Source organism: Taudactylus pleione, unplaced genomic scaffold (genome assembly GCF_031769625.1).
Source record: "Taudactylus pleione unplaced genomic scaffold, aTauple2 ptg000290l, whole genome shotgun sequence".
Classification (NCBI taxonomy): Eukaryota; Metazoa; Chordata; class Amphibia; order Anura; family Myobatrachidae; genus Taudactylus; species Taudactylus pleione.
The window spans coordinates 1788342-1812097 of record NW_028284692.1 but is presented as its reverse complement, the minus strand read 5'-3'; the positions used below and the strand labels follow the sequence as shown (position 1 = coordinate 1812097).

General features: G+C 42.7%; 1 protein-coding gene across 5 annotated transcripts in view; it reads right to left on the bottom strand.

Annotated features, from left to right (window-relative positions):
* Positions 1 to 14466: 14466 nt before the first annotated feature.
* Positions 14467 to 23756, bottom strand: part of ACOX1 (acyl-CoA oxidase 1) — a 28745-nt gene continuing 19455 nt past the window's right edge. For all 5 annotated transcript variants that reach the window (XM_088482530.1, XM_088482529.1, XM_088482528.1 and 2 more), the window contains exons 8-14: positions 22522 to 22684; positions 22209 to 22399; positions 21688 to 21864; positions 20992 to 21097; positions 20699 to 20842; positions 18170 to 18376; positions 14467 to 15149 (exon numbers count right to left, since the gene is read on the bottom strand). In XM_088482530.1, the coding sequence (XP_088338656.1) occupies positions 15099 to 15149; positions 18170 to 18376; positions 20699 to 20842; positions 20992 to 21097; positions 21688 to 21864; positions 22209 to 22399; positions 22522 to 22684 (1039 nt within the window). In that variant the 3' untranslated portion in view covers positions 14467 to 15098. The remainder of the gene's footprint in view (positions 15150 to 18169; positions 18377 to 20698; positions 20843 to 20991; positions 21098 to 21687; positions 21865 to 22208; positions 22400 to 22521; positions 22685 to 23756) is intronic.

Sequence of the window (23756 nt, the reverse complement as noted above, 5' to 3'; positions counted from 1 at the left end):
TGCTGTCACCGTTTTCTCGCCCGTTTGGCTGGGTGAGGGTGGGCGCCAGACCGGGTCCGGGATGCCATCGGGCTGGCCTGTCCAGAGGCAGATGTTGTGGCCTCTGGACTAGGCACAGGGCTAGGCACATTTGGAGGATTGGCTGATGTTGTGCCAGAGGTGGAGGATCCGGATGTTCCGGCAGGAAGGGAGGTCGGCTCCACCATGTGCTGGCGAACGAGCTGCTCCAGGGCATCGGCGATGCGGATGTTGGCCCTGGTATTTTCCGCCAGGGCCTGAGCAATGGTCACGTTGGCCGCAGCATTTTGCTCCAGGGCCTCAGCCACCCGTATCAGACTGGCGTCCATCCTCTGCAGAATCTCCGTATGGAAATCCGATTTAAAATTGAGTTCTGTGAGGAGGCCCACTGCCTGCGAGGGGGCACGCCCTGGACTGGCTTCTGCAGGGTCCTCAGCCGGATGTACTGGTTCCTCCCCTGCAGAGCCAGCAGAAATTCTGCGGCCAAGGCTCCCCTCTGGAGCAGACTCATCCGCCTCTGTCTCTGTTAGGAAAAATGCGAAAAGACTCACATTAGATTCTACATATTGGCACAATAGCATTTCAGAGTTGGTGACATCACAAGACTTACCTTGGCCAACATGAGGAGCCGCAAAGTCTGGCATGTCCGTATCCATGTTGGACACGCCAAACACCTCCACAGCCTGCACACACCCCTGTGCCAGCTCTTCTAAGTCTGTCAACTCCAATGACACAGGGGTGGGACCCCCACCTGTCCCCCTTGCATGCCTAGCCCTGTCGGCAAGTTTTTGCTTGAGACGATATTTGAAGTCTGCCCATCTGTGGAATGAAATTAGAACCATTATCCTTTGTTTTACAATGGGGTTTGTTTATAGGATGGGAAAGTGTTTACTTACCGCCGTTTGACATCCCGGGCTAGACGGACATAATCACCCACCCTATTGACAGCAACGGCGACCTCCTCCCACATTCTCCACTTCTGGCTTTGGCTCATATTCCTGGCTGCCTGGGGCAGGATGTCAACGCACTTCTGGATCAAAACCTCCATCTCCTTGCTTGTGAAATGTGGCTGCCTTTTTTTTTTGGCAGCTTTGGCGGGTTGACTGGGGCCAGCAGTCTCTTCCATGTCATCCTCCTCACCTATTTGGGTAAATATGCAGATTTAGCCACTTCACAACTTGCACAATATTATGTTTTAAAAGAATCATTGAGACAAAATGCATGAAGGCCTTACCGCCGGATTTTTGGCCATTGTTTCCCTGGTCTGAAGCCATGTCTCTGCTTCCAGAATGAAATCAACCAGAAATTAAATGTGATTTCGTGACGTATTTATACATGCGTCCTTAGTTTGCGGCCGCATCATTGATTGTGCGTCCCTATGATTCATCCTTAATTTGTGCGGGAAAATAAACACTATTTATGGCTTGGTGTGTATGGAGTCGAGGTTGCGTTGTTGGATTGTTGGCGGTTAAGTTGGTTGGATTTGGTTGTTTGCGGTTGGAGGATTTGGCGGAGTTTGTTTTTTTTTTGTTTTGCTCCAGTTGTTTTGGTTTTCCGTTCGCATTTTTTTTGTTTTTTTTTTTCCATCGTTTCCTGATTTGGTAAGTTTTGTGCAGTCTAATTTGTGGCCAATTGGTGTCTACTTCTGGTTTTTGGTTTTATATATTTTTTTTTACACTAATTTCATCTATTTTAGTTTGTTTTGGCTTTCGGACCCAAAGACCTTTTTGTTGGAAATCTTATATATTCGAGTTGGGTAAGTCCATTTTTTTTCTTGCATTTGCGAACTAATTAACGCATTTTTGACTGTTGGTGTAGTGACTTGCATTTGCGAACTAATTAACGCATTTTTGACTGTTGGTGTAGTGACTTGCATTTGCGAACTAATTAACGCATTTTTGACTGTTGGTGTAGTGACTTGCATTTGCGAACTAATTAACGCATTTTTGACTGTTGGTGTAGTGACTTGCATTTGCGAACTAATTAACGCATTTTTGACTGTTGGTGTAGTGACTTGCATTTGCGAACTAATTAACGCATTTTTGACTGTTGGTGTAGTGACTTGCATTTGCAAACTAATTAACGTATTTTTCGAGGCTTATTCATCATGTAAACCAGTTTTGCTTTTCCCTTTTTGGGGTCCATTTGACCCCTATTTGACGTACGGTGTGCAATGTCGTTTTCATCGATGGCCAAATGTGTGTTTCGCCTATTTTATGTGTTGGCTTGCACCAATTTGACAAACAAAAAATCACCCTCTAAATTTTTGATGTCTCATTTTTGGCTTTTTTACAGTTTATACGTATCATGACAATACCCCGGCATGTAAGCAGCTATGGATGGTATCATAAAGCTAAGTTGTTTTATGTTACTTTTGGGGTGGCTCAAAAGCCTTACATTGTAAACTTTGAATTTCAGGTAGATCTGGGGCGAATTGTTCTGGCCCTGCTCCCGGAAGACGACCAACCTCAAACTCGTCCCAGGCGTAGGCATCGTAGGCATGCAAGGCCCCAGATATTTCGAACACGTGTCACCCTTTTTGGAATGCCCGATGATGAGGTTTTAAGACGCTACCGTCTACCTCCCAAAATCATCATAGACACTCTCTCATTAATAGAAAGTGATCTTGAGCGGCAAATTGACAGTCCAACAGCAATACCACCACTGACGCAATTTATGGCGGTGTTACATTTCTGTGCCTCAGGATCGTTTCAAACAACGGTGGGAATAGTGGCGGGCATCTCCCAATCCTCCTTTTCCCGGATCCTGAGGGCAGTGATGGAGGCACTTTTCAAGCACCTCCATCATTTTATTAAAATGCCTTTGGATATGGGTGCCCTTAGTGTGGCCAAGGCCAATTTTTACCAAATAGCTGGCTTCCCACACATCATAGGGGTTGTGGATGGTACTCACATACCACTTCAGCCTCCAGCACGGCTGGAGGCAATATTTAGAAACCGTAAACACTATCACTCCCTGAATGTAATGGTGGTATGTGATGCCTCCCTCCAGATCCTGTCCCTGAATGCTAAATTACCAGGAAGTGCTCATGACTCCTTCGTCATTCGGCAATCAGGGATATGGCAGAAATTAACCAACCTACAAGCTGGTGATGCGTGGCTTCTGGGTAAGTGGAGACCTTTAGTACATAACAATGTTCAGCTTGATACACAGTGTTCCTGATGTTGTCTATTTTTTTTCACAGGAGACAGTGGATACCCTTGCATGTCCTGGCTGCTCACTCCTTATTTGGCTCCCACACCAGGGCCACAAAGTGCGTATAATTCCGCACTTACAGCCACCAGGCAAGTGGTGGAGCGCTGTATCGGCCTTTTAAAAGGCCGATTCAGATGCCTCCACCGCTCTGGTGGCGAGCTCATGTATGTGCCGGATATGGTGTCTAAAATTGTGGTCCTGTGTGGGATATTTCACAACATTGCCATAAGGAGTGGTGTCCCAATGCAGCCAGAGGATGCCTTACCTGAGGATGGCCCCCCCGAGGTTGGTCGTAGGTCAGTATGTGGGGGGGCCATACGCGATGATGTGGTGGCCAGATTTTTTAGGTAAGTTGTAACAAAACTACAGTGTTTATACCTAATGTGTTTGTGTTTGTTTGCGAACATCTAATTTTGTGTTTTTTTTCTCACCATCTTCTGTTTGTTCACATAATCTTTGGCACTCCAACGCTCACTACTTCCTGCTACCCTTACCAAACCTGGATCTGGTCCTTTTGGGCATATATTCTGGAACCCATATTGCAACGCCATGTTTGTGGAATCATGTTGGCATGGTCCTTCGTCAACCAGTTCTTGATTTTTTGTTTTTATTTAATTATTTCTTGGTATGTGTTGTATTTGAATTTATCACTGTGTTCTTTTTTTGGGAGTGACCACTTTGTTTTCTCTGTTATGTTGTGAATAAATGTTTGGAGAGTGAAATGGTCTTCCTTTTTTGGGACGTTAACAGCAAGTGTAACCAGGTTAACACAAGTTACATTTGACTAAGGGGTAATCCAGTACTGACGCCAGTTGAGCTAAACTGAAATATGTTTTCAGCTTCCCAACCCACACCAAAAGGAAGCCTGGCCCAACCTTGGGATTTGTAAGATTGGCCTAAGCAGCTTGCGCACCAACTAGGAACCTGTAAAATGTAGAAATATGTAATTGACACTACACCCAAAAAGGGAAATGACATTGTTACTGTTATGTGTTTCTTGTGTCTGTTTGACATACAAAGACAAAACACAATCTAACTTTTAAAAAAGGGAAATCCTTGCAGGAACAGTCTACTTATGTCATGCTAAACTATCTTGCTTTTGGATTAAAAAAATGAGCCAGAACGTATATTTGTCTGAATAAATTTATTTAGAAACGTTAACAAAAAAAAAAAAACTACTGGCGAAGGAGGCCAGACAGCCGGTCGAGGGCCACCAGAATGCCGATTACATGTTGCCGCATCTGGCCCACACAATCCGCCACCTCTTGCCGACGCCTCTGTTCCTCTGTGGGTGAGAAAAGTGTGTGGGTTAATACAACAATAGGGAATCCACATTAAAAAAACAAAAACACAACCAAATCACTCCTAAACCTAAAAAAAAAAAAAAAAGGGGGTGCTGGCAAAAATACAAGGCCTAGGTACAAATTCCCACAGGTGTGATATGTGTATGTTGAAATCACCAGGAAGAGGTAAAGGCAAACTGCAAAATCACCAAAAGTCAAGCCACAAAAACACGAAGAAAGGCACGACACATGATTACATACAAACAGTTTGTGCTTTAAAAAAAAACAAAATAAAAACATACCGGGAGCCAAAACGGGAGCTCCGGAAATGCCTCCATGATCCTCCTCGGAGGATCCGTCATTCCCCAAAGAATGGGGAGGAGTTATGGACTCCGGGGAGGGGGTAATTGGAAGAGGGGTGGGTGGAGGAGAGGGGGAAGTGGGACGGAGGGGAAGGAGGCCCGACATTTCCGGGAGAGGGTCTGGGAAGGATGGGGAGGAGTGGGGAATAGGGGAAAGATTTGGGGTGGAGTGTTGGCTGGGGGTTGGGGATAGTGGCCGGGAACGCCGTCTGGACGGACGGTGACGGCGGAGTCTTGGCTGTCCCCCTAAAATTGCGGTTAGTTTATGGACAAATCCGGGGACCAAAACTAAAAAAAAAAAAAAAACCCCAAAAAAAGCCAAATAGGAGAAGAATGAATAAATCAGAAATAGAGGGAAAACATGCACACGCAGATATGAGTACAAATAATAAATAGGACAGACAGGAAAACATGCACACGCAGATATGAGTACAAATAATAAATAGGACAGGCAGGAAAACATGCACACGCAGATATGAGTACAAATAATAAATAGGACAGACAGGAAAACATGCACACGCAGATATGAGTACAAATAATAAATAGGACAGACAGGAAAACATGCACACGCAGATATGAGTACAAATAATAAATAGGACAGACAGGAAAACATGCACACGCAGATATGAGTACAAATAATAAATAGGACAGACAGGAAAACATGCACACGCAGATATGAGTACAAATAATAAATAGGACAGACAGGAAAACATGCACACGCAGATATGAGTACAAATAATAAATAGGACAGACAGGAAAACATGCACACGCAGTTTGCCCCACAAACACAAACATTACAACCACAATACATAACACTTACTTGCCAGGATCTGCATGCGAAAGCATGCCAGCAAGCGGGGCGTTCGCCGTTGCAGGTCGGACCACCTGCGCTCCAGCTGCCCGATGTTGCGGCGTGAGCCGAAGGACCGCAGGCGGGACCGTGCCTCCGCATACGCGGAGCGCTTCTGGCGGTTGGTCATGGGTTGAGGTTGGCTTGTGATCCGGCGATCCATGACCTCCGTAAGCACCAGCAGCTCACGCCTGGTGAATGCGGAGGCTCTCATGATGGCAATGATGTTTTTCTTAAAAATCATTTTTGATAAAGTGTGTAAAAATTTTCTGATTGGCTAATGTATTTTGGAAATTAACAGGAGCAATTTTATTGGTTAGTGTATGAGTCATGTGTTCGACAGGGCCAGAAATCTCTGGAGAGTTATGATAGGCTTGATGCAGTGACATGCGTAAGCAAATTTAAATAAAGAAATGAACCCAGGGAAATATGCGGGGATCCACAGCAATAGAACAATTGTTTAATTGTGGTTCACATGTTTTTTGAACAATAAAAGCGAATGTTTCATCCGTACGTATTCTGCGGGTAAACACAAACACGGACAAGAGTAAAGTTTCTTGCATTGTGTTGAAAAAAAACAAACAATTAAGCTAATTGATACATTGATTGGCATGATACGATTGAGGGAGGTAGGCAGAATAAAGGAGCAGGTAATCGACATCTGACAAGGCCACTTCCTGTTTATACTTGTGCGTGCGTTCCTTTCAAGCCATTTCGGGGATGTACGCTCGCTATTTCGTACGCTCGTTAGTTAGAGGAGGGGTCGTCAGAGTTTAGGGAGGAATTTTAGATGCGAACGAAAATACGAGCGAGCCCTTGAATTTAAATATTTTTGTACGTACGCCTAACGTACGTGCGCCCGCTTGCGAGTGGGTCTGAATGAGGGCCTAAGTATCTTACTGCAGATCTGGTGGGGAGTTCGCATGACAAGGTATATTTCTATCATGGAGCAGAGACCTGGCTACTGTCACTTCCATGGACTGCTTGTTGCATACTTATTATGCTACTCTTAATTTTTTGCGCTGTTCCTGGCTACAAGAGGTTCACATCAAAACTATTAATAGAGCATATATTTCGCAGGCTCGCAGGAGCTTTATGGTGCAAGGGGAGACGGGTGATTGCTTAAAATGAAGGCGCCCAAATGCTAAGTTTTTTTCATAATTTCTGGACATGCCCTAAGATTGCAAAGTTCTGGGGTAAGGTAATGATCTTTATTAACTCTATTTTTCACCTAAAACTTTATAGTGATTCGCTGGCCTTATTATGTGCTAATTTCACAAACTGGGATTTGGGCCCTGATAAATCTCGCATAGTCCCATTACTGACTGTCATTGTCACCATAGCTAAAAAAGTAATTTTATGTGCTTGGACCTCCCCTTCCCCTCCCTTATTGGGAATGTTAAGTCTATTATGCTCCAGACCCTGTATTATGATAGACAAGCAGTTTTCCCTGCGCTGTAAGGAGGGGTTACATCCTTTTATAAAAAATGGGGCGCATATATTGAATCACTCGACTCCCCTACACAAGCTCAGATTTTGAAGGTGTTTGAGACTACCTCATGGTATTTACTAAGACAGTTATCTTGAATGAAACGGAAATTCTTATGTATTGTATTTCCTTTTGATCAATTGTAAACCTGGATGTTCCTATATATAGTATGTATGCTCAGGGAACATACTCTGTACATCACCCATATACTGACCACATATTCTCTCCATTGATTTTCTTTTGATCAATTGTAAACCTGGATGTTCCTATATATAGTATGTCTGCTCAGGGGACATGCTCTGTACATCACCCTGATATGGACCACGTATTCTCTACATTGATTCTTCTGCAACGCAGCCTTTCTTTCTTTATTCCTCCACCCCCCTCCTTTTTTCTAATATTTATATTTTTTGCTGTTATTTTTGTGTTTTGATCCAGATATCCATATGTATTGTTTTACTTTTTTTTTGGATATTATAATATTGTTCATGGGCTATTTTTGTAGTGTTATACAAGTATTAATCAAACTGGGACTATATTTATACTTCCCTAATGTATGTTTAGCGTCTGAATCTACACACCAGTTTGCTTTTCCCATGTTACCTTTGTATAACTATTGCACATTGTTATTTACTGTTATTGATATCTGCCTGTAACATCTTCTATTTTTTCTGTCACTTCATTTTTGAAAATCCAAAATAAACAGATCTTTAAAAAAAAAAAAAAAAAAAAAAAAAAAAGAGGCACTATTGCTGTGGGCATTGTGTAAGGGGCACTACTACTATGGACAATGTGTATAAGGGGCACTAATACTGTGGGCATTATGTGTATAAGGGGCTGTACTGTGTGTCATAACATAAGGGACACTACTTTCAGGGGCACTCTGTGAAGTGTATTGTGAATAAGATTGTGCTACTGTGTGGAGTAAATTGAATTGGGGTACATTTGTGTAGCCATACCCCTTCCATGTGAGGCCATGCGCCTTTTATGTGGTGCGCGCTGTTTCTTTATAAAAGCTGAGAGAAATGGCACAAAATTATAGTTTTCAGGGGGGCGCTGAACACCCTAGCACCGGCCCTGCCTGCAGTCCCACTCTGGGCTTAATCCATAGCAGCCGGAGAATGGAATAGTATTTTGCGCTATTCTGGTGACCCCAAGATACAAGCAGATGCAGGCGTCTTAAGGCAAGATGATTGCTCAATGGGCCTAATTCAGAGTTGAACGCTATTGACACCGCAGCTATGATCCCGTACACAGCTGCTATGTGAAAATATGTAAATGTCACAGTCACAAGGATATGTATTGAGACGCCCAAAGGGCATTTTTGCAAATACAAGCATCTGGGTACAAAGACGCAGCATCGGTCACAGATTATTAGATGTTGGCAGCCCTGAGTAACTCTATGGTTGTGCAGAATGGGAGCGGGAACTGAGGGCTTGATTCAGACCCGCTCGCTAAGCCACGATACGGGCGATTGTCGCCTGTCTGGGCATGCGCGAGCCACTCACTGCAATCGGGAATCGTATGCTCGTAGTACACAGACTGGACGCTACTTTGAGTGACAGGTAGTGCCGTTTGTGGGTGGTAACGTGAAGGTACTTGTTAACGAGGGAGTGGATGAGCGAATGCAGGCATGTCTGAGCGTCAAAACGCCATTCTTTGGGCGTGCATAATTAGCATGGAAGCATCATTGTACATGTCACCTGGGTGTATTTCAGCCTGCAGTGATTGCAGTGCTCACGGCGGAGTAGGGTCTAACTCAAGGGCTGCGAGCTGCTCCGATGGCTCTCGATGTTACTGATTAATCATACACTTCCTGGAGATGAATTGTGCTAAGTAAGAAAAGTGGGCGTCATTACACCCGCGTGCGATTGCTCAGCCGTCGCTCTCTAAGACATAGAGGACGTCCTTAAGCCATGCTGTGCGATCACGTCATTTGCATATCCACCCCCTGACGGCTGCGAGAGAGCGCAGCTTAGCGTCCGGGTCTGAATGAGCTGAGACGCTAGAGCCAAATATCTTGTGTAAAGGATCACAGACGCGTGATGTGACGCATCAGAAACCGTCGCCACATGCCTGCATTTTTAGCTGACACTCTCCGTTACCACCCCCAAGCTCTCCCTGATTGTCACTCACACTGCGTATAAATGCTTGCTGCAAGCAACTACGGTAATGCACCTTGATGTATGCGCAGACGGTCAATAATCACTCATCTGTGAAAACATTGGCATAGCATACAACTCTGAATCAGCCCCAATGTCTTTAGAAAGACAAGTCCCTTGCTGAAGGTGCTCGAGACAATCACTGAATACAGATATTCTTCAGAAGTACAATCTTCTCTGATAGAGAATACAGCGGACGCAGTGAAGATTTATTCGCAAAGTGAGTGACAGGTAATCAGCATTTGGGGGAGATACTGGGGTCTGCAACAAAAACGCAGGCATGTTGGGACGGTTCTAGAGAGCCTCTGCAAATTTGTACACAGCTGGAGAGGCCCCGCGTCTTCAGTGAGACAGCATAGGGTTGCTCAGATGTTCGATCAATATTTAGTATTTTGTCCGAGGGTGGCGGATGTGAGACGCCAGAGATGGCGTCTCTGTGCACAAGACATCAGTTGATAGCACACTTTTTGCAAGTCCGCTGCATTCAAAATCGTAGTTGCAAATGCAACTGCATCCACCTCTGAATCAGGCCTGAGAGACACAAAACTGTTTCTTTGCTTAAAACATTCATAGAAAATTCCACAATTCAAGAATACTGAGTGCATTTCAATGTTCGGTCAGTTCACACTACCTTTTGCTAGGGCCAAAATAATTACCACGTCACTTCTCCTATGTCACAGAAAATGGCAATTGCTTATAATATAAAACATTGAAAAATTAAGTGCACAGTCCATACTGTTAAACATGCGTTTCCACAGTTCTATAACTGTACACAGAGCATTAAAAATAGCATGTTAAATACATTATTAATTATGCATTTACAGTACATGGCACCTAGCTCAGATAGTTCATTTGAAAATGGAGCTGCAGCACCAGGGAATAACCCCATCAGGGCCGTGGCCACAATCTTGACCACGTGGGCCATAAAAATAAAATCACTGACAAGTGAAGTGAATAACATTGATCAGCTTGTTACAACAGCACCTGTCAAGGAGAGGGATATATCAGGCAGCAAGTGAACAGTCAGTTCTTGAAGTCAGTTGTGTTGGAAGCAGTAAAAGACGGCAAGTGTAAGGATCTGATCAAGATCCAAATTGTCATGCTAGATGACTGGGTCAGAGCATCTCCAAAACAGCAGGTCTTGTGGGGTGTCCCAGCATGCAGTGTTTAGTAGCTACCAAAAGTGGTCCAAGGAAGGACAACAGGAGACAGGGACATGGGCACATGGATGTGCGAGCGGTGCCGACAGACACCCATGGCCCCTGCACCTGACTAGTAGGGTGCCTGGATTGACACTCTGCAGCCAGGATCGCTGCTGCAGTGCCGCCCGGAGCAGCCTTGGGACGTTCCAGACATGCCCACTGCAGCTCTTAGAGCCAGTCAGGATGCTCTGAGCAGTGCTGTCATTCCCTGAGCTGCTGGCCCCACCCCCTCCACATGCCATGCGCTTAGGCAGCGTGACAAGCACAGAAAACCCATTACGGGCACCGAAGGCTCATTTGATGCGCGTGGGGAGCTAGCCCGTCTTGTCCGATCCCACAGATGAGTTACTGTGGCACAAACTGCTGAAAAAGTTAATGCTGGCTATGATTGAAAGGTGTCAGAATGCACAGTGCAAGCTAGCTGCATAGCCACAGACACCGCCAAAAGCTCCTACAAATGGCAGCTAAGCACCAGAACTGGACCATGGAGCAATGGAAGAAGGTGACCTGATCTGATGAATCATGTTTTGTTTTACATCATGTAGATGGCCGCTTGTGTGTGCGTCATTTACCTGGGGGAGACATGGCATCAGGATGCACTATGGGAGGAGAGAAAGCCGGCAGATACAGTGTGATGCTCTGGGCAATGTTCTGCTGGGAAACCTTGGCTTCTGCCATTCATGTTACTTAAACATTAGTGCAGACTAAGTACACCACTTCATGGCAATGATATTCCCTGATGGCAGTGCCCTTTCACCAGGCTAATGCGCCTTGCCATTGTTCAGGAATGATTTGATGAACATGATAGAGTTCAAGGTGTTGGTTCCGAATTCCCCAGATCTCAATTTGATAGAGCATCTGTGGGATGTGCTCTGGTATATTGGTAAATACCACTAACCATTTGTTTAGGGACCTGTTTTAGAACAGAAATTGACAAATACATTTTTCCGCATTAGATTCATGTTGCAGGATATAAAGAACAATATGATAAAAAATAAATAATTGGTGTGAGGTTTTTTCTTTTCTCCTGCTGCCATCTATTTTTAAAAAAATGAATAAAAAATACAATTTGAACAAACCGTTATTTTTTCAGAATTGTATTCATTGAATGAATGAGTGATGTCAATACAAACAATGGTCAAATATTTAAGAATTGCCATAACTTAAAAAAAATAATAATACATTTTTACATAGTTCCCCAAAACAGTCGTCTTCTCTCTGCATCTGACAGAAAATAACTGCAATGTTGTATCTTTTTTACCTACCACTATTTAAAGGGGCTACAAATTGAAATTTTTTTTTATGAAAAACTAAACTACCCCTGGCCAGGCCCGACGACAGGGGGGGACTAAGGGTAAACCTGACCTGGGCCCTGAAGTTCGGAGGGTTAAATGGGTCTGCGGGGGTGTAATTATAATGTATAAACTGATATCTCTCTCTCTCCCCCCCCAGGTGGCTGATAGATTATATATGTACTGTATATATCTTAATTTTGTTTTGTGGATAATTGTATTTGACAGAGAAAAAGTTGCTTGGTCGGGGGGGCCCCATACGTATAAGTGTACCTGGCCCCAATATTTCAGTTGCCGGCCCTGCCCCTGCCAGAGAAAATAGAAAATAATGACTTTTATAAAAAAAAAAAAATTCTAAACTATTGTATCAGGATCTTTTATTTAATGAATAAATGTATAAAAAGAGTCAAAACACAAATTGCAATAACTGGCGAGAACTGTAAAAGAGCACAAGGTGTGGAACGAGCTTCAGCTAGGGCCGGTGCGTCAGGGACAGGCAGCTGCCAGCGGTCTCTCTCACTGTTCGGCGGGTCCTCCTCCTGGTGTTGCAGTGCACAGTTAAGGCAGCTCCTCTTACTAAGCACCACACACAGAGCGGATGTGCTCAAGCAGCGTGACGTCATTGTGTATGTTACACGTGTAAACTGCCAGTCTACATGCTATTGCTGGCTGTGGCGCTGCTTATAACAACTTAACAAGGCAGGGAAATTAACTAGCTCCTCCTGCTATGGGGCGGGCAATGCCGGGAAATGAAATCAGTTCCTGAATGGGTGGTCACGGACGTAAATTACATTTAAATTCAGGTGGACCACCCATTAGCCAAATCGCTGATCCACCTGAATGTCCAGACCCCCACTTAGCCAGATCAGGTATCAGCCTGAATTCAAATGTAATTTATGTACGCAGCCTCCCGGACCACCCCTTAGTTTTGCCCTACCAGGCCCGCCCATGACACTGGTGTACTGGCTACCTCAGCCTGCCCGTCACAGGCGCAACAATACAGCAAGTGCAGCTGTAAAGGCGCTCGGAAAGCAAGCAGCGGGTAGGCACCTCTCTAGCCCAACACCCCCTGCAATGCTTACCCCACAGGCTGCATTGTGCCGGCCCTGGCTGCAGCTTTAACTCGTCCTCAGGACCCCAAACAGTGCATGTTTTGCAGGTCTCCTCACATAATTACTAGTGAAATAATTAGCTGCACCTGTTGATCTTTTAAAACATGTCAGTGAGTAATTAATACACCTGTGCACCTTCTGGGTGACCTGGAAAAAGTGAACTGTGTGGGGTCCTGAGGACCGGGTTTGAGAACCACTGCTATAAGGAAAATGTAATTGCCTGCGACTTGCAGGCATCGGCAAGATTCCGCCAACCCTGCCCGATGTTTTAAAGTGGCGGTTTAGCCTTTCAAATGATTGCCTCTTTATAACATCAGGCTGACTCGCCAGAATCTCGCTGATGGCTGCAAGTCCCAGGCTATTACATTTCCCTGATATCTTTGCCATACTGCAGCTGATTTCCTCACATACATACAATATTGGTTGTATTGGCATGTATGCATCTTTGTGAAAAGCACCCTTTTATCTGAAAACCGATCAGATTTAATCAGTTAACCTGCCCCTGTTTGTGTGTTCAGTTAGAAATATTGGCAGGCTTGTCTAATCAATGCATAGTGGTATTGCTGTCTCTTGTGGGTGACAGGTCTAGATAAACAGGCACAGGAAGTAAGGATGGTTTATACAACCATATGCCAATGAAAATAAAGTAGCATAGTGGTATTGCTGTATGTTGTGGGTGACAGGTCTAGATAGGCACATGATGTAAGGATGGCTTATACAACCATAAAATAAAGAAAAAAAAAAAGGAAGCAACTTACTAATGTATTACCTGCCAGGTGTATGATGCATGAAAAAACAAATATACCCCTTGGACATTTGTTGTTTACTTTTAAGTGGTCTTAAAATACATCTACTGACCTAAATGTCAGCATAAGCTATTGGCACGGTAATGCCATGTGTGTACGATATGGCAAAAGGCAGCTATGCAGAGGGGAAAGGGAACCAACTGCAAGCCCGGATGGAGAGGCATAGTCAAATACTGGGGGTGTGGTCACGCCCATCCTAACAAATAATACAAAAACTATTATGCACTAATACTTCCTCTTAGACAAGCCCAAGCCTAGGTAATTAGTTCTTCCTGCACAGCCCCTATACACTTGTATGCAGTCAATAAAGTGAATTCATGACTTTCTAACAATAGAAGTTGTCCAAGTTTTGAAAACATTCTATCAAGATATTTACTTAATGTTGTCCCAACTTTATTTCTGGAAATTCACTTTTTTATTGGAAACTCCATCCATCAAACTCTCACCTGAAGCAAAGTAACAAGATGATCATTCTATACGATAATGATACTCGTTTTTATATAGTATTTATTCCTCTGAAGGATTAGGTTTTATTTACTTACATATTCCAGGTCGTGCTGCTGCTTAGGATAAGCCCTCACCACCACAACCACAATGATTCCTAGCAGCATTTTCACACATTGCCAGAAAGATCTCACTCATGCCCCCAAATTACTAATACACAGAAGGCCAGATAAGAGATGAAAAATGTTTATTGTTAAATTAATTTGTAATTGTTGTATAAATTAATTATTAAAGGGTGACTTTTATATGAATTCTGCATGTATTAGCACTGCACCCTATCAGCGGCCAGTACAGAAAATACTACTAATTTAGTGTAGAACACTTTAGAGATCTCTAATCTATTTTACAGTTAATTTAAAATAAAATTAAAGCTCTTAACATTAGTTTTCCCTACTTATTCAAAGTTCTTTGAGGTTTTATTCTCTAATATCCAAAGGCTGGGTGCTGCCACCTTGGAATGCAGGATGAAGAACAAACATATATAGACAACTTGTAGAAATCATGGTTCAGTGATATACCAAGTTAGTTACATCATTCGCCTATGTTTTGGGAAACCCTTTGGCCTGTATATAAGAGAGAGAGGATGGAGAGAACATCACAGTATAGTAGGCAGGACGGTAAAACTGTTGAATTGCAGATGAGTCTTGTACTAGTATTATATTAGTATTGCAGGACACTCATTACATATCGCATAAACTAGCCCCTCCAAGCTGCTAATTAATAGAATTTATGGAAGATCAATGATGCCAAGAAAACTAGAAATGTTCCGGCCCAGTTTCTTTCTCTGCAGGTGCATGATAATTCACAGCTTGGACTGAAGAGGTTTCAGATACTTGTAGAAGGATTCATGAACCTTTAAAAGTAAAAGCAGAGCCATATAAACTGTTGTTATATATGGTAATGTGCACGTGGTGAATATTGAGAAAGTTTTCAGAATTGGTGAAGCATCACACAAATAAGACAAAATTTAGAAAAGCCGGTGTATGAAAAGAGTAAATGTGATGTAAACATTTTGGACGCCTTGCGACTTACCCAACACTGCTCATATTGCCCATGTTAATTATGTAAGTTTCAGACTTTTTATTTCCCTTTAACTACTTCCCTGGCACGGTAGCATGGGACGCCACTGCAGGCAGCTGGGTTCTTACCATCGTTCCCCAGGCTGCTAATGAGGAAATCAGTTCTGCACAAATGCAGAACAGAATTCTTCCTGCTGCTTCGGCCACCAGGCAGTGATTTAGTGGTCTGCAACCGCTAACATCACTGTCGAATTTGCACGCCCAGAATGCCGTGCCAGCGACACTCTGGGGCACTAGAGGCTATAACAAAAGTGCATCCTGCAATAGGGAGAGAGTTACTGCCACGTGAGGGGGTGGGCAACATCCCTGGGAGACTCTATGGACACTGGTGGCGGGGATAATGCCCCATTAAGTCTTTTTGGCTGGTGATGGAGGTGGGGGGCGGGGGGTAACTTTCTTATACTGTTACACAGGGCACTTGTGGGAGTTGGGCAGAGCCACAATGGGGATCTATTACCACTAGGGAGTGTGGGGTAATGCAATTGGGAGGGTGTGAAAGGTAAGTTTACAATGGGGAAGTATAAGCACATATCATCGCAATATGTATTATTTTTATCTTTATGTTTTTTTACAAAATGAAAAAAAAAAAAACACACAACAGCCAGATAAGTGGTTAAACTATGCATAATTGTGACAATTTATGGTACAAGGGAAGTTCTCTGAGCATTTAGCTCAAGCACAGTTTTGAATAAATTTGCCAAATTGCCAATTTCATTAGAAATGGAACATGGAAAGCTACATACAAGTACCTTTTCGGCAAAGCCCCTATGTGTCTGCAGACCAGAGCCAGAAGGATATTTTTTTTTTTTTTAAATATATTAAAAAAAGCAAAAGACACCCATCTTTTGCCCACATGAATCACCAAATCAGCCTTGCAGTAAGGGATCAGTGAGCTAATCACAATGTTAGCTAGAACTGAATATTTCCCAACCTGTGGGCCGAACTCAATTAGCTGTGAAAAGCCGAGCCGCGATGCTTTCGCCACCTTAGTCTGTTTTTAGGCAATACTTTTTCCATGCGCTTATCTCCATATTCAATTCCAAAAGACGAAAAAAGGCAAACAGGCGAAATCGTCGAAAAGCGGAACTGGTGAAAAGTCCCTAAGATTTTGGGGAAATCAGTCTGTACACCAGAATAAGCTACACTAACATTAGAAATCAATATTGACATGTCCTAATAAAACAGGTTTTGTGTTCCTAAAGTGTCACAATTGGCTGTTATATGCTGAAAAGTGTTATATAGCAATTCCTTTTTGGAAAAATTAAGTACCAAGGTCAAATTTGGGGTACATGAAAATGGCATATTTTGAGGTCTCTAAAGTGAAGATTTAAAAAATCTGAAAAATACACCTGCTGCAACCTTGTGCAATCCCAAAAACACCTGTCCCAGCCATATAGCCCCCCAAGTACCAGGCGCCCCACTTTTTACACATTTTCCAAAACTTTTTTCATTTTCGGCTCTCAAAATTTTAAAGTTTTTTTGGACTGATTAGTCATTAGGGCTCTGGACCAAATCCCCACATTTGCACCCCAAAATAGAGATTTTGCACTTCCCATTCGCCTGCCTATACATAGAGGAACTCCTGTTTTAATTCCGCTTAGGCGAAAACTCCTGCAATTGAATACGGAGGCAAGTTGAAAACAGGCGAATCGACGAAAACTTTTCTCCAAACGGCACTTTTCACGGCTAATTGAATACAGCCCTCTTTAGGGACTGTGGGCCTGATTCAGACCGGAACACTAAGCTGCGAACGAACGCAATGGCCGACAATCGTACGTTTGCGCATGTGTCAATATGTGCATGCGCGAGTCACTCACTGCGCTAGGGAATTGTGTGCTCGTAGTACGCAGACTGGAAGCTACTTTGAGTGACAGCGCCTTTTGTGGGTGGTAACGGGAAGGTGCTTGTGTATGAGGTAGTGGATGTGTGAACGCAGACGTGTCTGGGCGTCAAAACGGTGTTTTAGGGGTATGCATAATTAGCAAAGAAGCGTCACTGTACACGTCATTAGGTTGTATTTTAGACAGCAGTGCTTGCTGTGGCGTAGGGCCTACCTCAAGCAGCTCCGATGGCTCTCGACGGTTCCGATTATTCATACACTTCCTGGAGATGACGTGTGTTAAGAGAGAAAAGTAGGCGTCTTTGTACCAGCGCATGTTTGCTCTGCCGTCGCTCTAAGACATAGAGGGTGTCCTTACACCAGACAGTGCGATCGTGGCATTTGCATATCCGGCCCCTTTTGGCTGCGACAGAGCGCAGCTTAGCATCCAGGTCTGTTCAGGATGGATCATGGAAGACTTGTGACCCCCCCCCTCCCCAAGACCAGTGGGAGCTAGATGAATTCAGTATACAGTTGAGAACAGGTGCTAGGTAAAACACTTAGTATAAACGCTTAGGAACGAAAAATAATATTTTCTTCATTCAGAATATAGTGGACATTTATTCAAATACTAATGGGGCCCATCCATCAGCGATGGATTGCCGCGATCCAGCGATGCGGAAACCCGGCATCGCAGAAATCCAACATGTTGGATTTTCGCGATTTGACGATCGCGATCAAAAAATGATCGCGATCCTCAAATCGCCAACATTTAAAATGGAAAATGTCTGCGATCCGGCGACGGATCGCAGAACATCGATGCTGGGAGGTCGGCGTTTGCACCCGGAAACGCCGGCACTTCCCATCGCATTGCCGGATCGTAAAATCCGGGGTCTGATGTATGGCCACCTTAAGATACAGGCACATCATTGTAAACTATTCAGTGATATTAAGAGGCTGTACATATTTCCTCACCTGTGTCTTGTTAAGGGGTGATTTTTTGGCCCACTCAAACATATTTTCATATACATTTCCATCATATCTTCCCAGAACAGAGCCCAGCTGAGTGTCTGTGTAATCAAATGCATCAACCAGAGCCACTGCATTAGGTCGCACTACGGACAGTAAATCCTTAACTCGCTGCGAGATCTGCTCCACCTGGGAAGTGGTCAAAATACCAGCCTGTATCGTGGGAAAAAAGAGTGTTAGATTAATCTAGCAGCGTTGTGTGTTTGTACTCTTAGGGCCGTATTCAATTAGGGAGCGAAAAGTCTGTGCTGGACTTTTCAATCCACATTGCTGGTTTTCCGGGGCTAAAGTATCGGGCGCGTGCCCACTTTATTCCTGTATATATTGGCTGTTCAACTGATCGCCCAATATATCTGCTGCCCGTCAACCAGTGTGTACAAATGATATGTTCACCGACATATCACATTGGCTGTGCTGCGCAGCCAATGGAAAGATATGTCTGCAGACACATCTGTCCACCAGCAAGTGTGTACGGGTGGTCTGCAGACCGCCTGTGCACACACAGCGGCAGCTGCGGGGAAGGGGGGGGGACACGCCCCCAATCCGCCCACCAGCCACAGGGACCCGGGGGCACAAGCAGATGATGGCCGTTCAGTGTGTATGAATGACCATCACCTGCAGATCACTCAATCTGCAGATATAAAGGTCAGGTGTGTACCCACCATTACATTCCTTGCTCTACTATCAAGAGAGCCATGTTGAGGAAAGGGAAGTCTTGTCAGACAGCAATCCAAATCAAAAGTTATATCTACTATATATAGCAACAAAAGAGATACACAATTCTGTTTTTGTTTAATATTATCCAAATCTATTTTTAAATATAGTTTCCTTTAAAAAAAGCAAAACAGACACACATGGCTATCCTATCACTTGATCCAACAGTATTACATTCCTATAATTAGGTCTGGATTTCCTTTGCTGTAAATGTATTATTGGTGTCTGTACAATGTATTCTTTATGTGAATGCAGTTTTGCAATATATTTACCCTCCATAGTAACCTATATCTTAGTAATTAAGGCACTTTTGGGGGTATTTATCAAAGCTGGGAGAGCGATAAAATTGTGAGAGATAAAGTACTAACCAACCAGCTTCCAATTTACATTTTGCAGGCTGTGTTATAAAATGATAGTTAGGAGCTCATTGGTTGGTAATTTTTTTTTTTTTTTTACAATTGTATCTCTCTCCCCGTTACATACAACAGATATTCATTTAACCTGTTAGGGCCACATCTTCAAAATGTGTGTTAACACCACAAATAAGGGGCTCTTAACCAGAAGAGATACTTTGCCATCAAAGTTATCCAAATAAGGACTCTCTCCCAAACATTTTTTACACATGGCCCTATATACAGTAAACTGACTCTTAGTTCAACAGTTTCAGTCTTTAGGCCGTATTCAATTAGCGGCGACAACAGACGTTTTTTTCGCCACCATCGAAAACTGCCATTTTTCGTCAAAAAAAAAAACGGCAAACAGGCGAAAAAAAAAAAAACTGGGAGAACAGTTTTTTCCATCCCAACCAGAAGAAATAAAAATGCAAAATCCCTATTTTTAGCTAAAAATGTGGGGATTTCTTTCAGAACCCTTTGGCGAAAAACGACTGCGCAAATTTTGGGTGAAAAAATAAATAAATCATTGAATATGGTTTTTACTGGGTCTGATTTGTTGGGGGGCGGTATAGAAGCGTCAAGTGCTTTAAACGTCGCACGTAGTTGCAGCAGGGGTGCTATTTTTACGGTTTTTAAAATTGCATTACGTCACGAAAATATACTTGCACCCATTTTAATGTACCCCCAATTTACGTGAAACAGTAATTTCCTGGAAAAAAATAGCTATCATTTTCAACGTTTTTTTTTTTTTCAGCCAAAATTTGCACGGTCTTTTTTTCGGCATAGTGCGCATCTTGATACATTTTAGGGGTAATTTATCATTAGGGTGGGGGGGGGCAAAGAGTTCTGTAAGAAATCCCCACATTTTAAAACTAGGGATTTTGCATTTTTTTTTCTCTTAGTCTGGGATGGAGAAAATTTTACTCCATTTTTTTTTTCTCCACTTTCGCCTGTCTGCAGGTTTTTTTTTTGCAAAAAACGTCAGTTTTCGCCGATGGTGAAAAAAAACGGACGTTTTTGCCGCTAATTGAACACGGCCCTTTGCTGTGTAGTAACTGCTATGACTCTGAATACTGAACAGCAGCAAGAGCATTCAAAAATAGTAAGAATGTGAACTATGCTGTAATATACAATATGGCCAATTTAAGGTAATTACCCAGGAACAAATCTGCATCCAATGAGCAATTAATATACAACTCTGAGTAAATGTTTGCAGACAAGTAAGGAAATGGTAACAAATCACTGTTTAGGCCAATATTAGTAAGTATTTTTCATATGCATGCTTGTACAAAAGGGGGATAGCCTTAAAGAAAAAGGAAATTCCATCATTAGTATCCTCAGGTGAATTACTATCTTGCACACATACCTGAAGGAAATCTCCAGTATTTCTGCTGATACCATGCAGAGCATAAAGGAGACAGAGCGAGCTCAATATGCGGTGAGCAGCCAAGTCCAGGATCTCAGATAGTTTGTCCACAAAAAGTTTCACTACCACATAATGACAGTGCGCCTGGAAATTGAAAGAATGGATGAAACATGAGGACATCCCACTGCTGGGTATAAATCATGTTTTATCTAGTGACTACTAAATACTAGTACACACAATGTAGTGTACAGAAAGAGAGTCTGCTGGTACAAAGTATTTTCTCGTGGTAATACCTCAGTTGCCCGGACCCAATCTACAGTATTCTTGTTCCAAGCGTCTTCCTTGCGCTTTCCACGTTTCAAATCAGACTGGACATTCTTAGATGCAGCCACAACGAGCCTAGATAGGAAACAGTGAAAATGCAGAAAACAGAATATATGAACACAACTGATAAAAACTACTTCAACTCTGACCTTATTCGTTCATCTATGAGTACATGGCAATGTCTCATATACCTTGTAGCATTCAACTGCATGTTGAAACATATGTAAACGTTCCCATATAATGAAAAAAATTAATATGACTGTTACATAAACACGTAGAATATTGGTTAACCCCTTAAAAAATTGGCATGTGTGGCTGGGCTTATCAGACTATTCCAGTTGCTCCAGAGCTTGGCCAAACAATCAAAACTCAATACATACATGAGCTTATTCACTTCAAAGCTAAATGACTCTGCATTAAGGGGGGAGGGGGAGTGGTAGGTGTCATCCTCTGAGAAGTTGTTCCAGCATAACACATCAGATTTTAATCAGCTATTTAGAGTCCACACAATTTGTGTCAATGGTTGGAGAGGCCAACAAAAATGCGGAGCACAGCGATATTTTTTACATGTTCATTCATTTGCAACTTGGGTTCCAAGTTTTTTTCTCCCATAAGAATAATTTAAAAGTAAGCAATGCATTCTCTGCTTGCACTCTATTACTTACCAAGCTGCCCGCTGTTTATACGCCTCCACCAGACTGCTCAGATCATTGATATTTGTGGCAGAACGATTGGCCAAGGGTTGAGCCTGCACACGCTGTAAGGACACATCATTAAGGTAGGACACCATCCCGCCAAGTTGCTCTCCAGATAGGGCTGCTGTGTAACTTTTAAATAGGAACCTACACAGGGACATAGACAGACATCAGAGTACTCAAACAGGGAATAAAAAAAGGTGAGAAACAATGTAATAATTGGAGAAATATTTAGAGAGATAGAAATGTAAAACAATAAAGGAGATGGATAATTCTTATAATATCACTATATGCATCATTAGCAATACATTTGAAATGTCCTAAATGCAGAAGTAAAAAACAATATATGCCTAGAAATTTGTTATATGGAAACAGGTATTTTTTTTTTAATTTACAAGGTTCAAAACAATTTTTTATTCCTGAAAAATCTTAGAGGAATGTTTGAATAGGTGACAGGTCTTCTAAAACAACTTGCTCTACCCATCCCTTACCTGGCTGTCTGCAGCATCATCACTGTGTTCTCCCCCTCATAGGTACATGCCGGAGTGAAGGTCACATAGATATCGGGGATGCCACTGCAGCGAGAGTACCCATGCCCTCCACATGCCATCCTGCATTCCTCAATGCCCGTGCTGGCCACCCATGTAGTAAAGGCTTTTAGTCCAGCAGAAAGGGCATGCAGCTGCAAATAGGTGGTTATAATAATATAAATTGGTTAGTCCAATTAGCATATGCTACAAGTATAGTACAACATTTCCCATAGGACCATTCATTCCCAAGGCAAAAAAAAGTTCCATTCTTCACCTCTGGAAGTTCATTCAAGTTCCCCTGATGAATGTCTCCAGTTATCCTGTGATATGTCTGGTTCATATAGGAACCCACAAACTGGAATGCATAAGCTGTGGCTAGTAGTGGGAACAGCTTGTACTGCTGGGTCTGGAAGTCAAGGATTTGTGGTTCAGGCTCCCTGCAGGAAAAGAGACAAGGATTGAAGCTCATATGCCTCTGTGCAAACACTTTAGCAGTACACCACAAAACATTAGAAGGCATTTTTGTATTCATGGAATCTTAAAGAAACTGGTTTGGTGAATAGAACTGTTGTAGGGTAATTATACTGTATATAATTTTCATATGCTAAGCTTCATGCAGAAATCTTTTCAAAATACCAAGGGGTACATTTATTAAAGAGTGTTTTTACAAGTGGAGATGTTGCCCATAGCAACCAATCAGATTCTAGCTATTATCTTCTAGAAGATGCTAGTTACATGTTACGTAGAATCTGATTGGTTGCTATGGGCAATATCTCCACTTCTAAAAACTCTCACTTTAGTAAATATAACCCCCAAGAGTTGATGTGTTAGAGAAATTTTCAAGTTACAATATACAAATAATCGGTTTACAGGACAGCCGTTTAAGTCTTTGTTCAACCCCACATAAATGGTAATACCCTGCAGTCTATACTGTGGCCTCATAAAATCTCCCTAACCACTCATTATGTATGTTAGTGAGGCTGTTTGTACAGTGCTTCACATACTGATCAGAACAACCTATCTTCCACTGAGAAGGCCACAACAGGCTGCCTGTAGGTTGATATCCTATGCCAGCACAAGTCTGTGTCATGCTTTCACGACCCAATGAGTGTAGCAGTGCCAGTATTCACATGTAAACTGCATTTCTCAAGTGTCTATTCTTCTTTTGAAGTGGCTTTTAGATAATAAACCACAAAACATTTATTCCCAATATCAATGCGTATGTATCTTTCAAAAGAGTTGACTGCTGAAAGAGTTTCACACAGGGCAATCATACCATCTTCTATTTTCTTGTATGTGCTTTGTTAAGTGGACAGCAAAGATGCTTTTTATAACACATTCCAATAGCGGTTTTTTTTGCAGTGGGAATATTGCACAATTCTGAATCAGTCCCTTAGTACGAAATAAATGGACACAAAGCAATTGCTTCCGGAAGCTAAAATAAAATAAACCATATAATCGTTTAAACTACTTCCTTAATTTTAATATGAAAATTGTTTGGATTTGGTA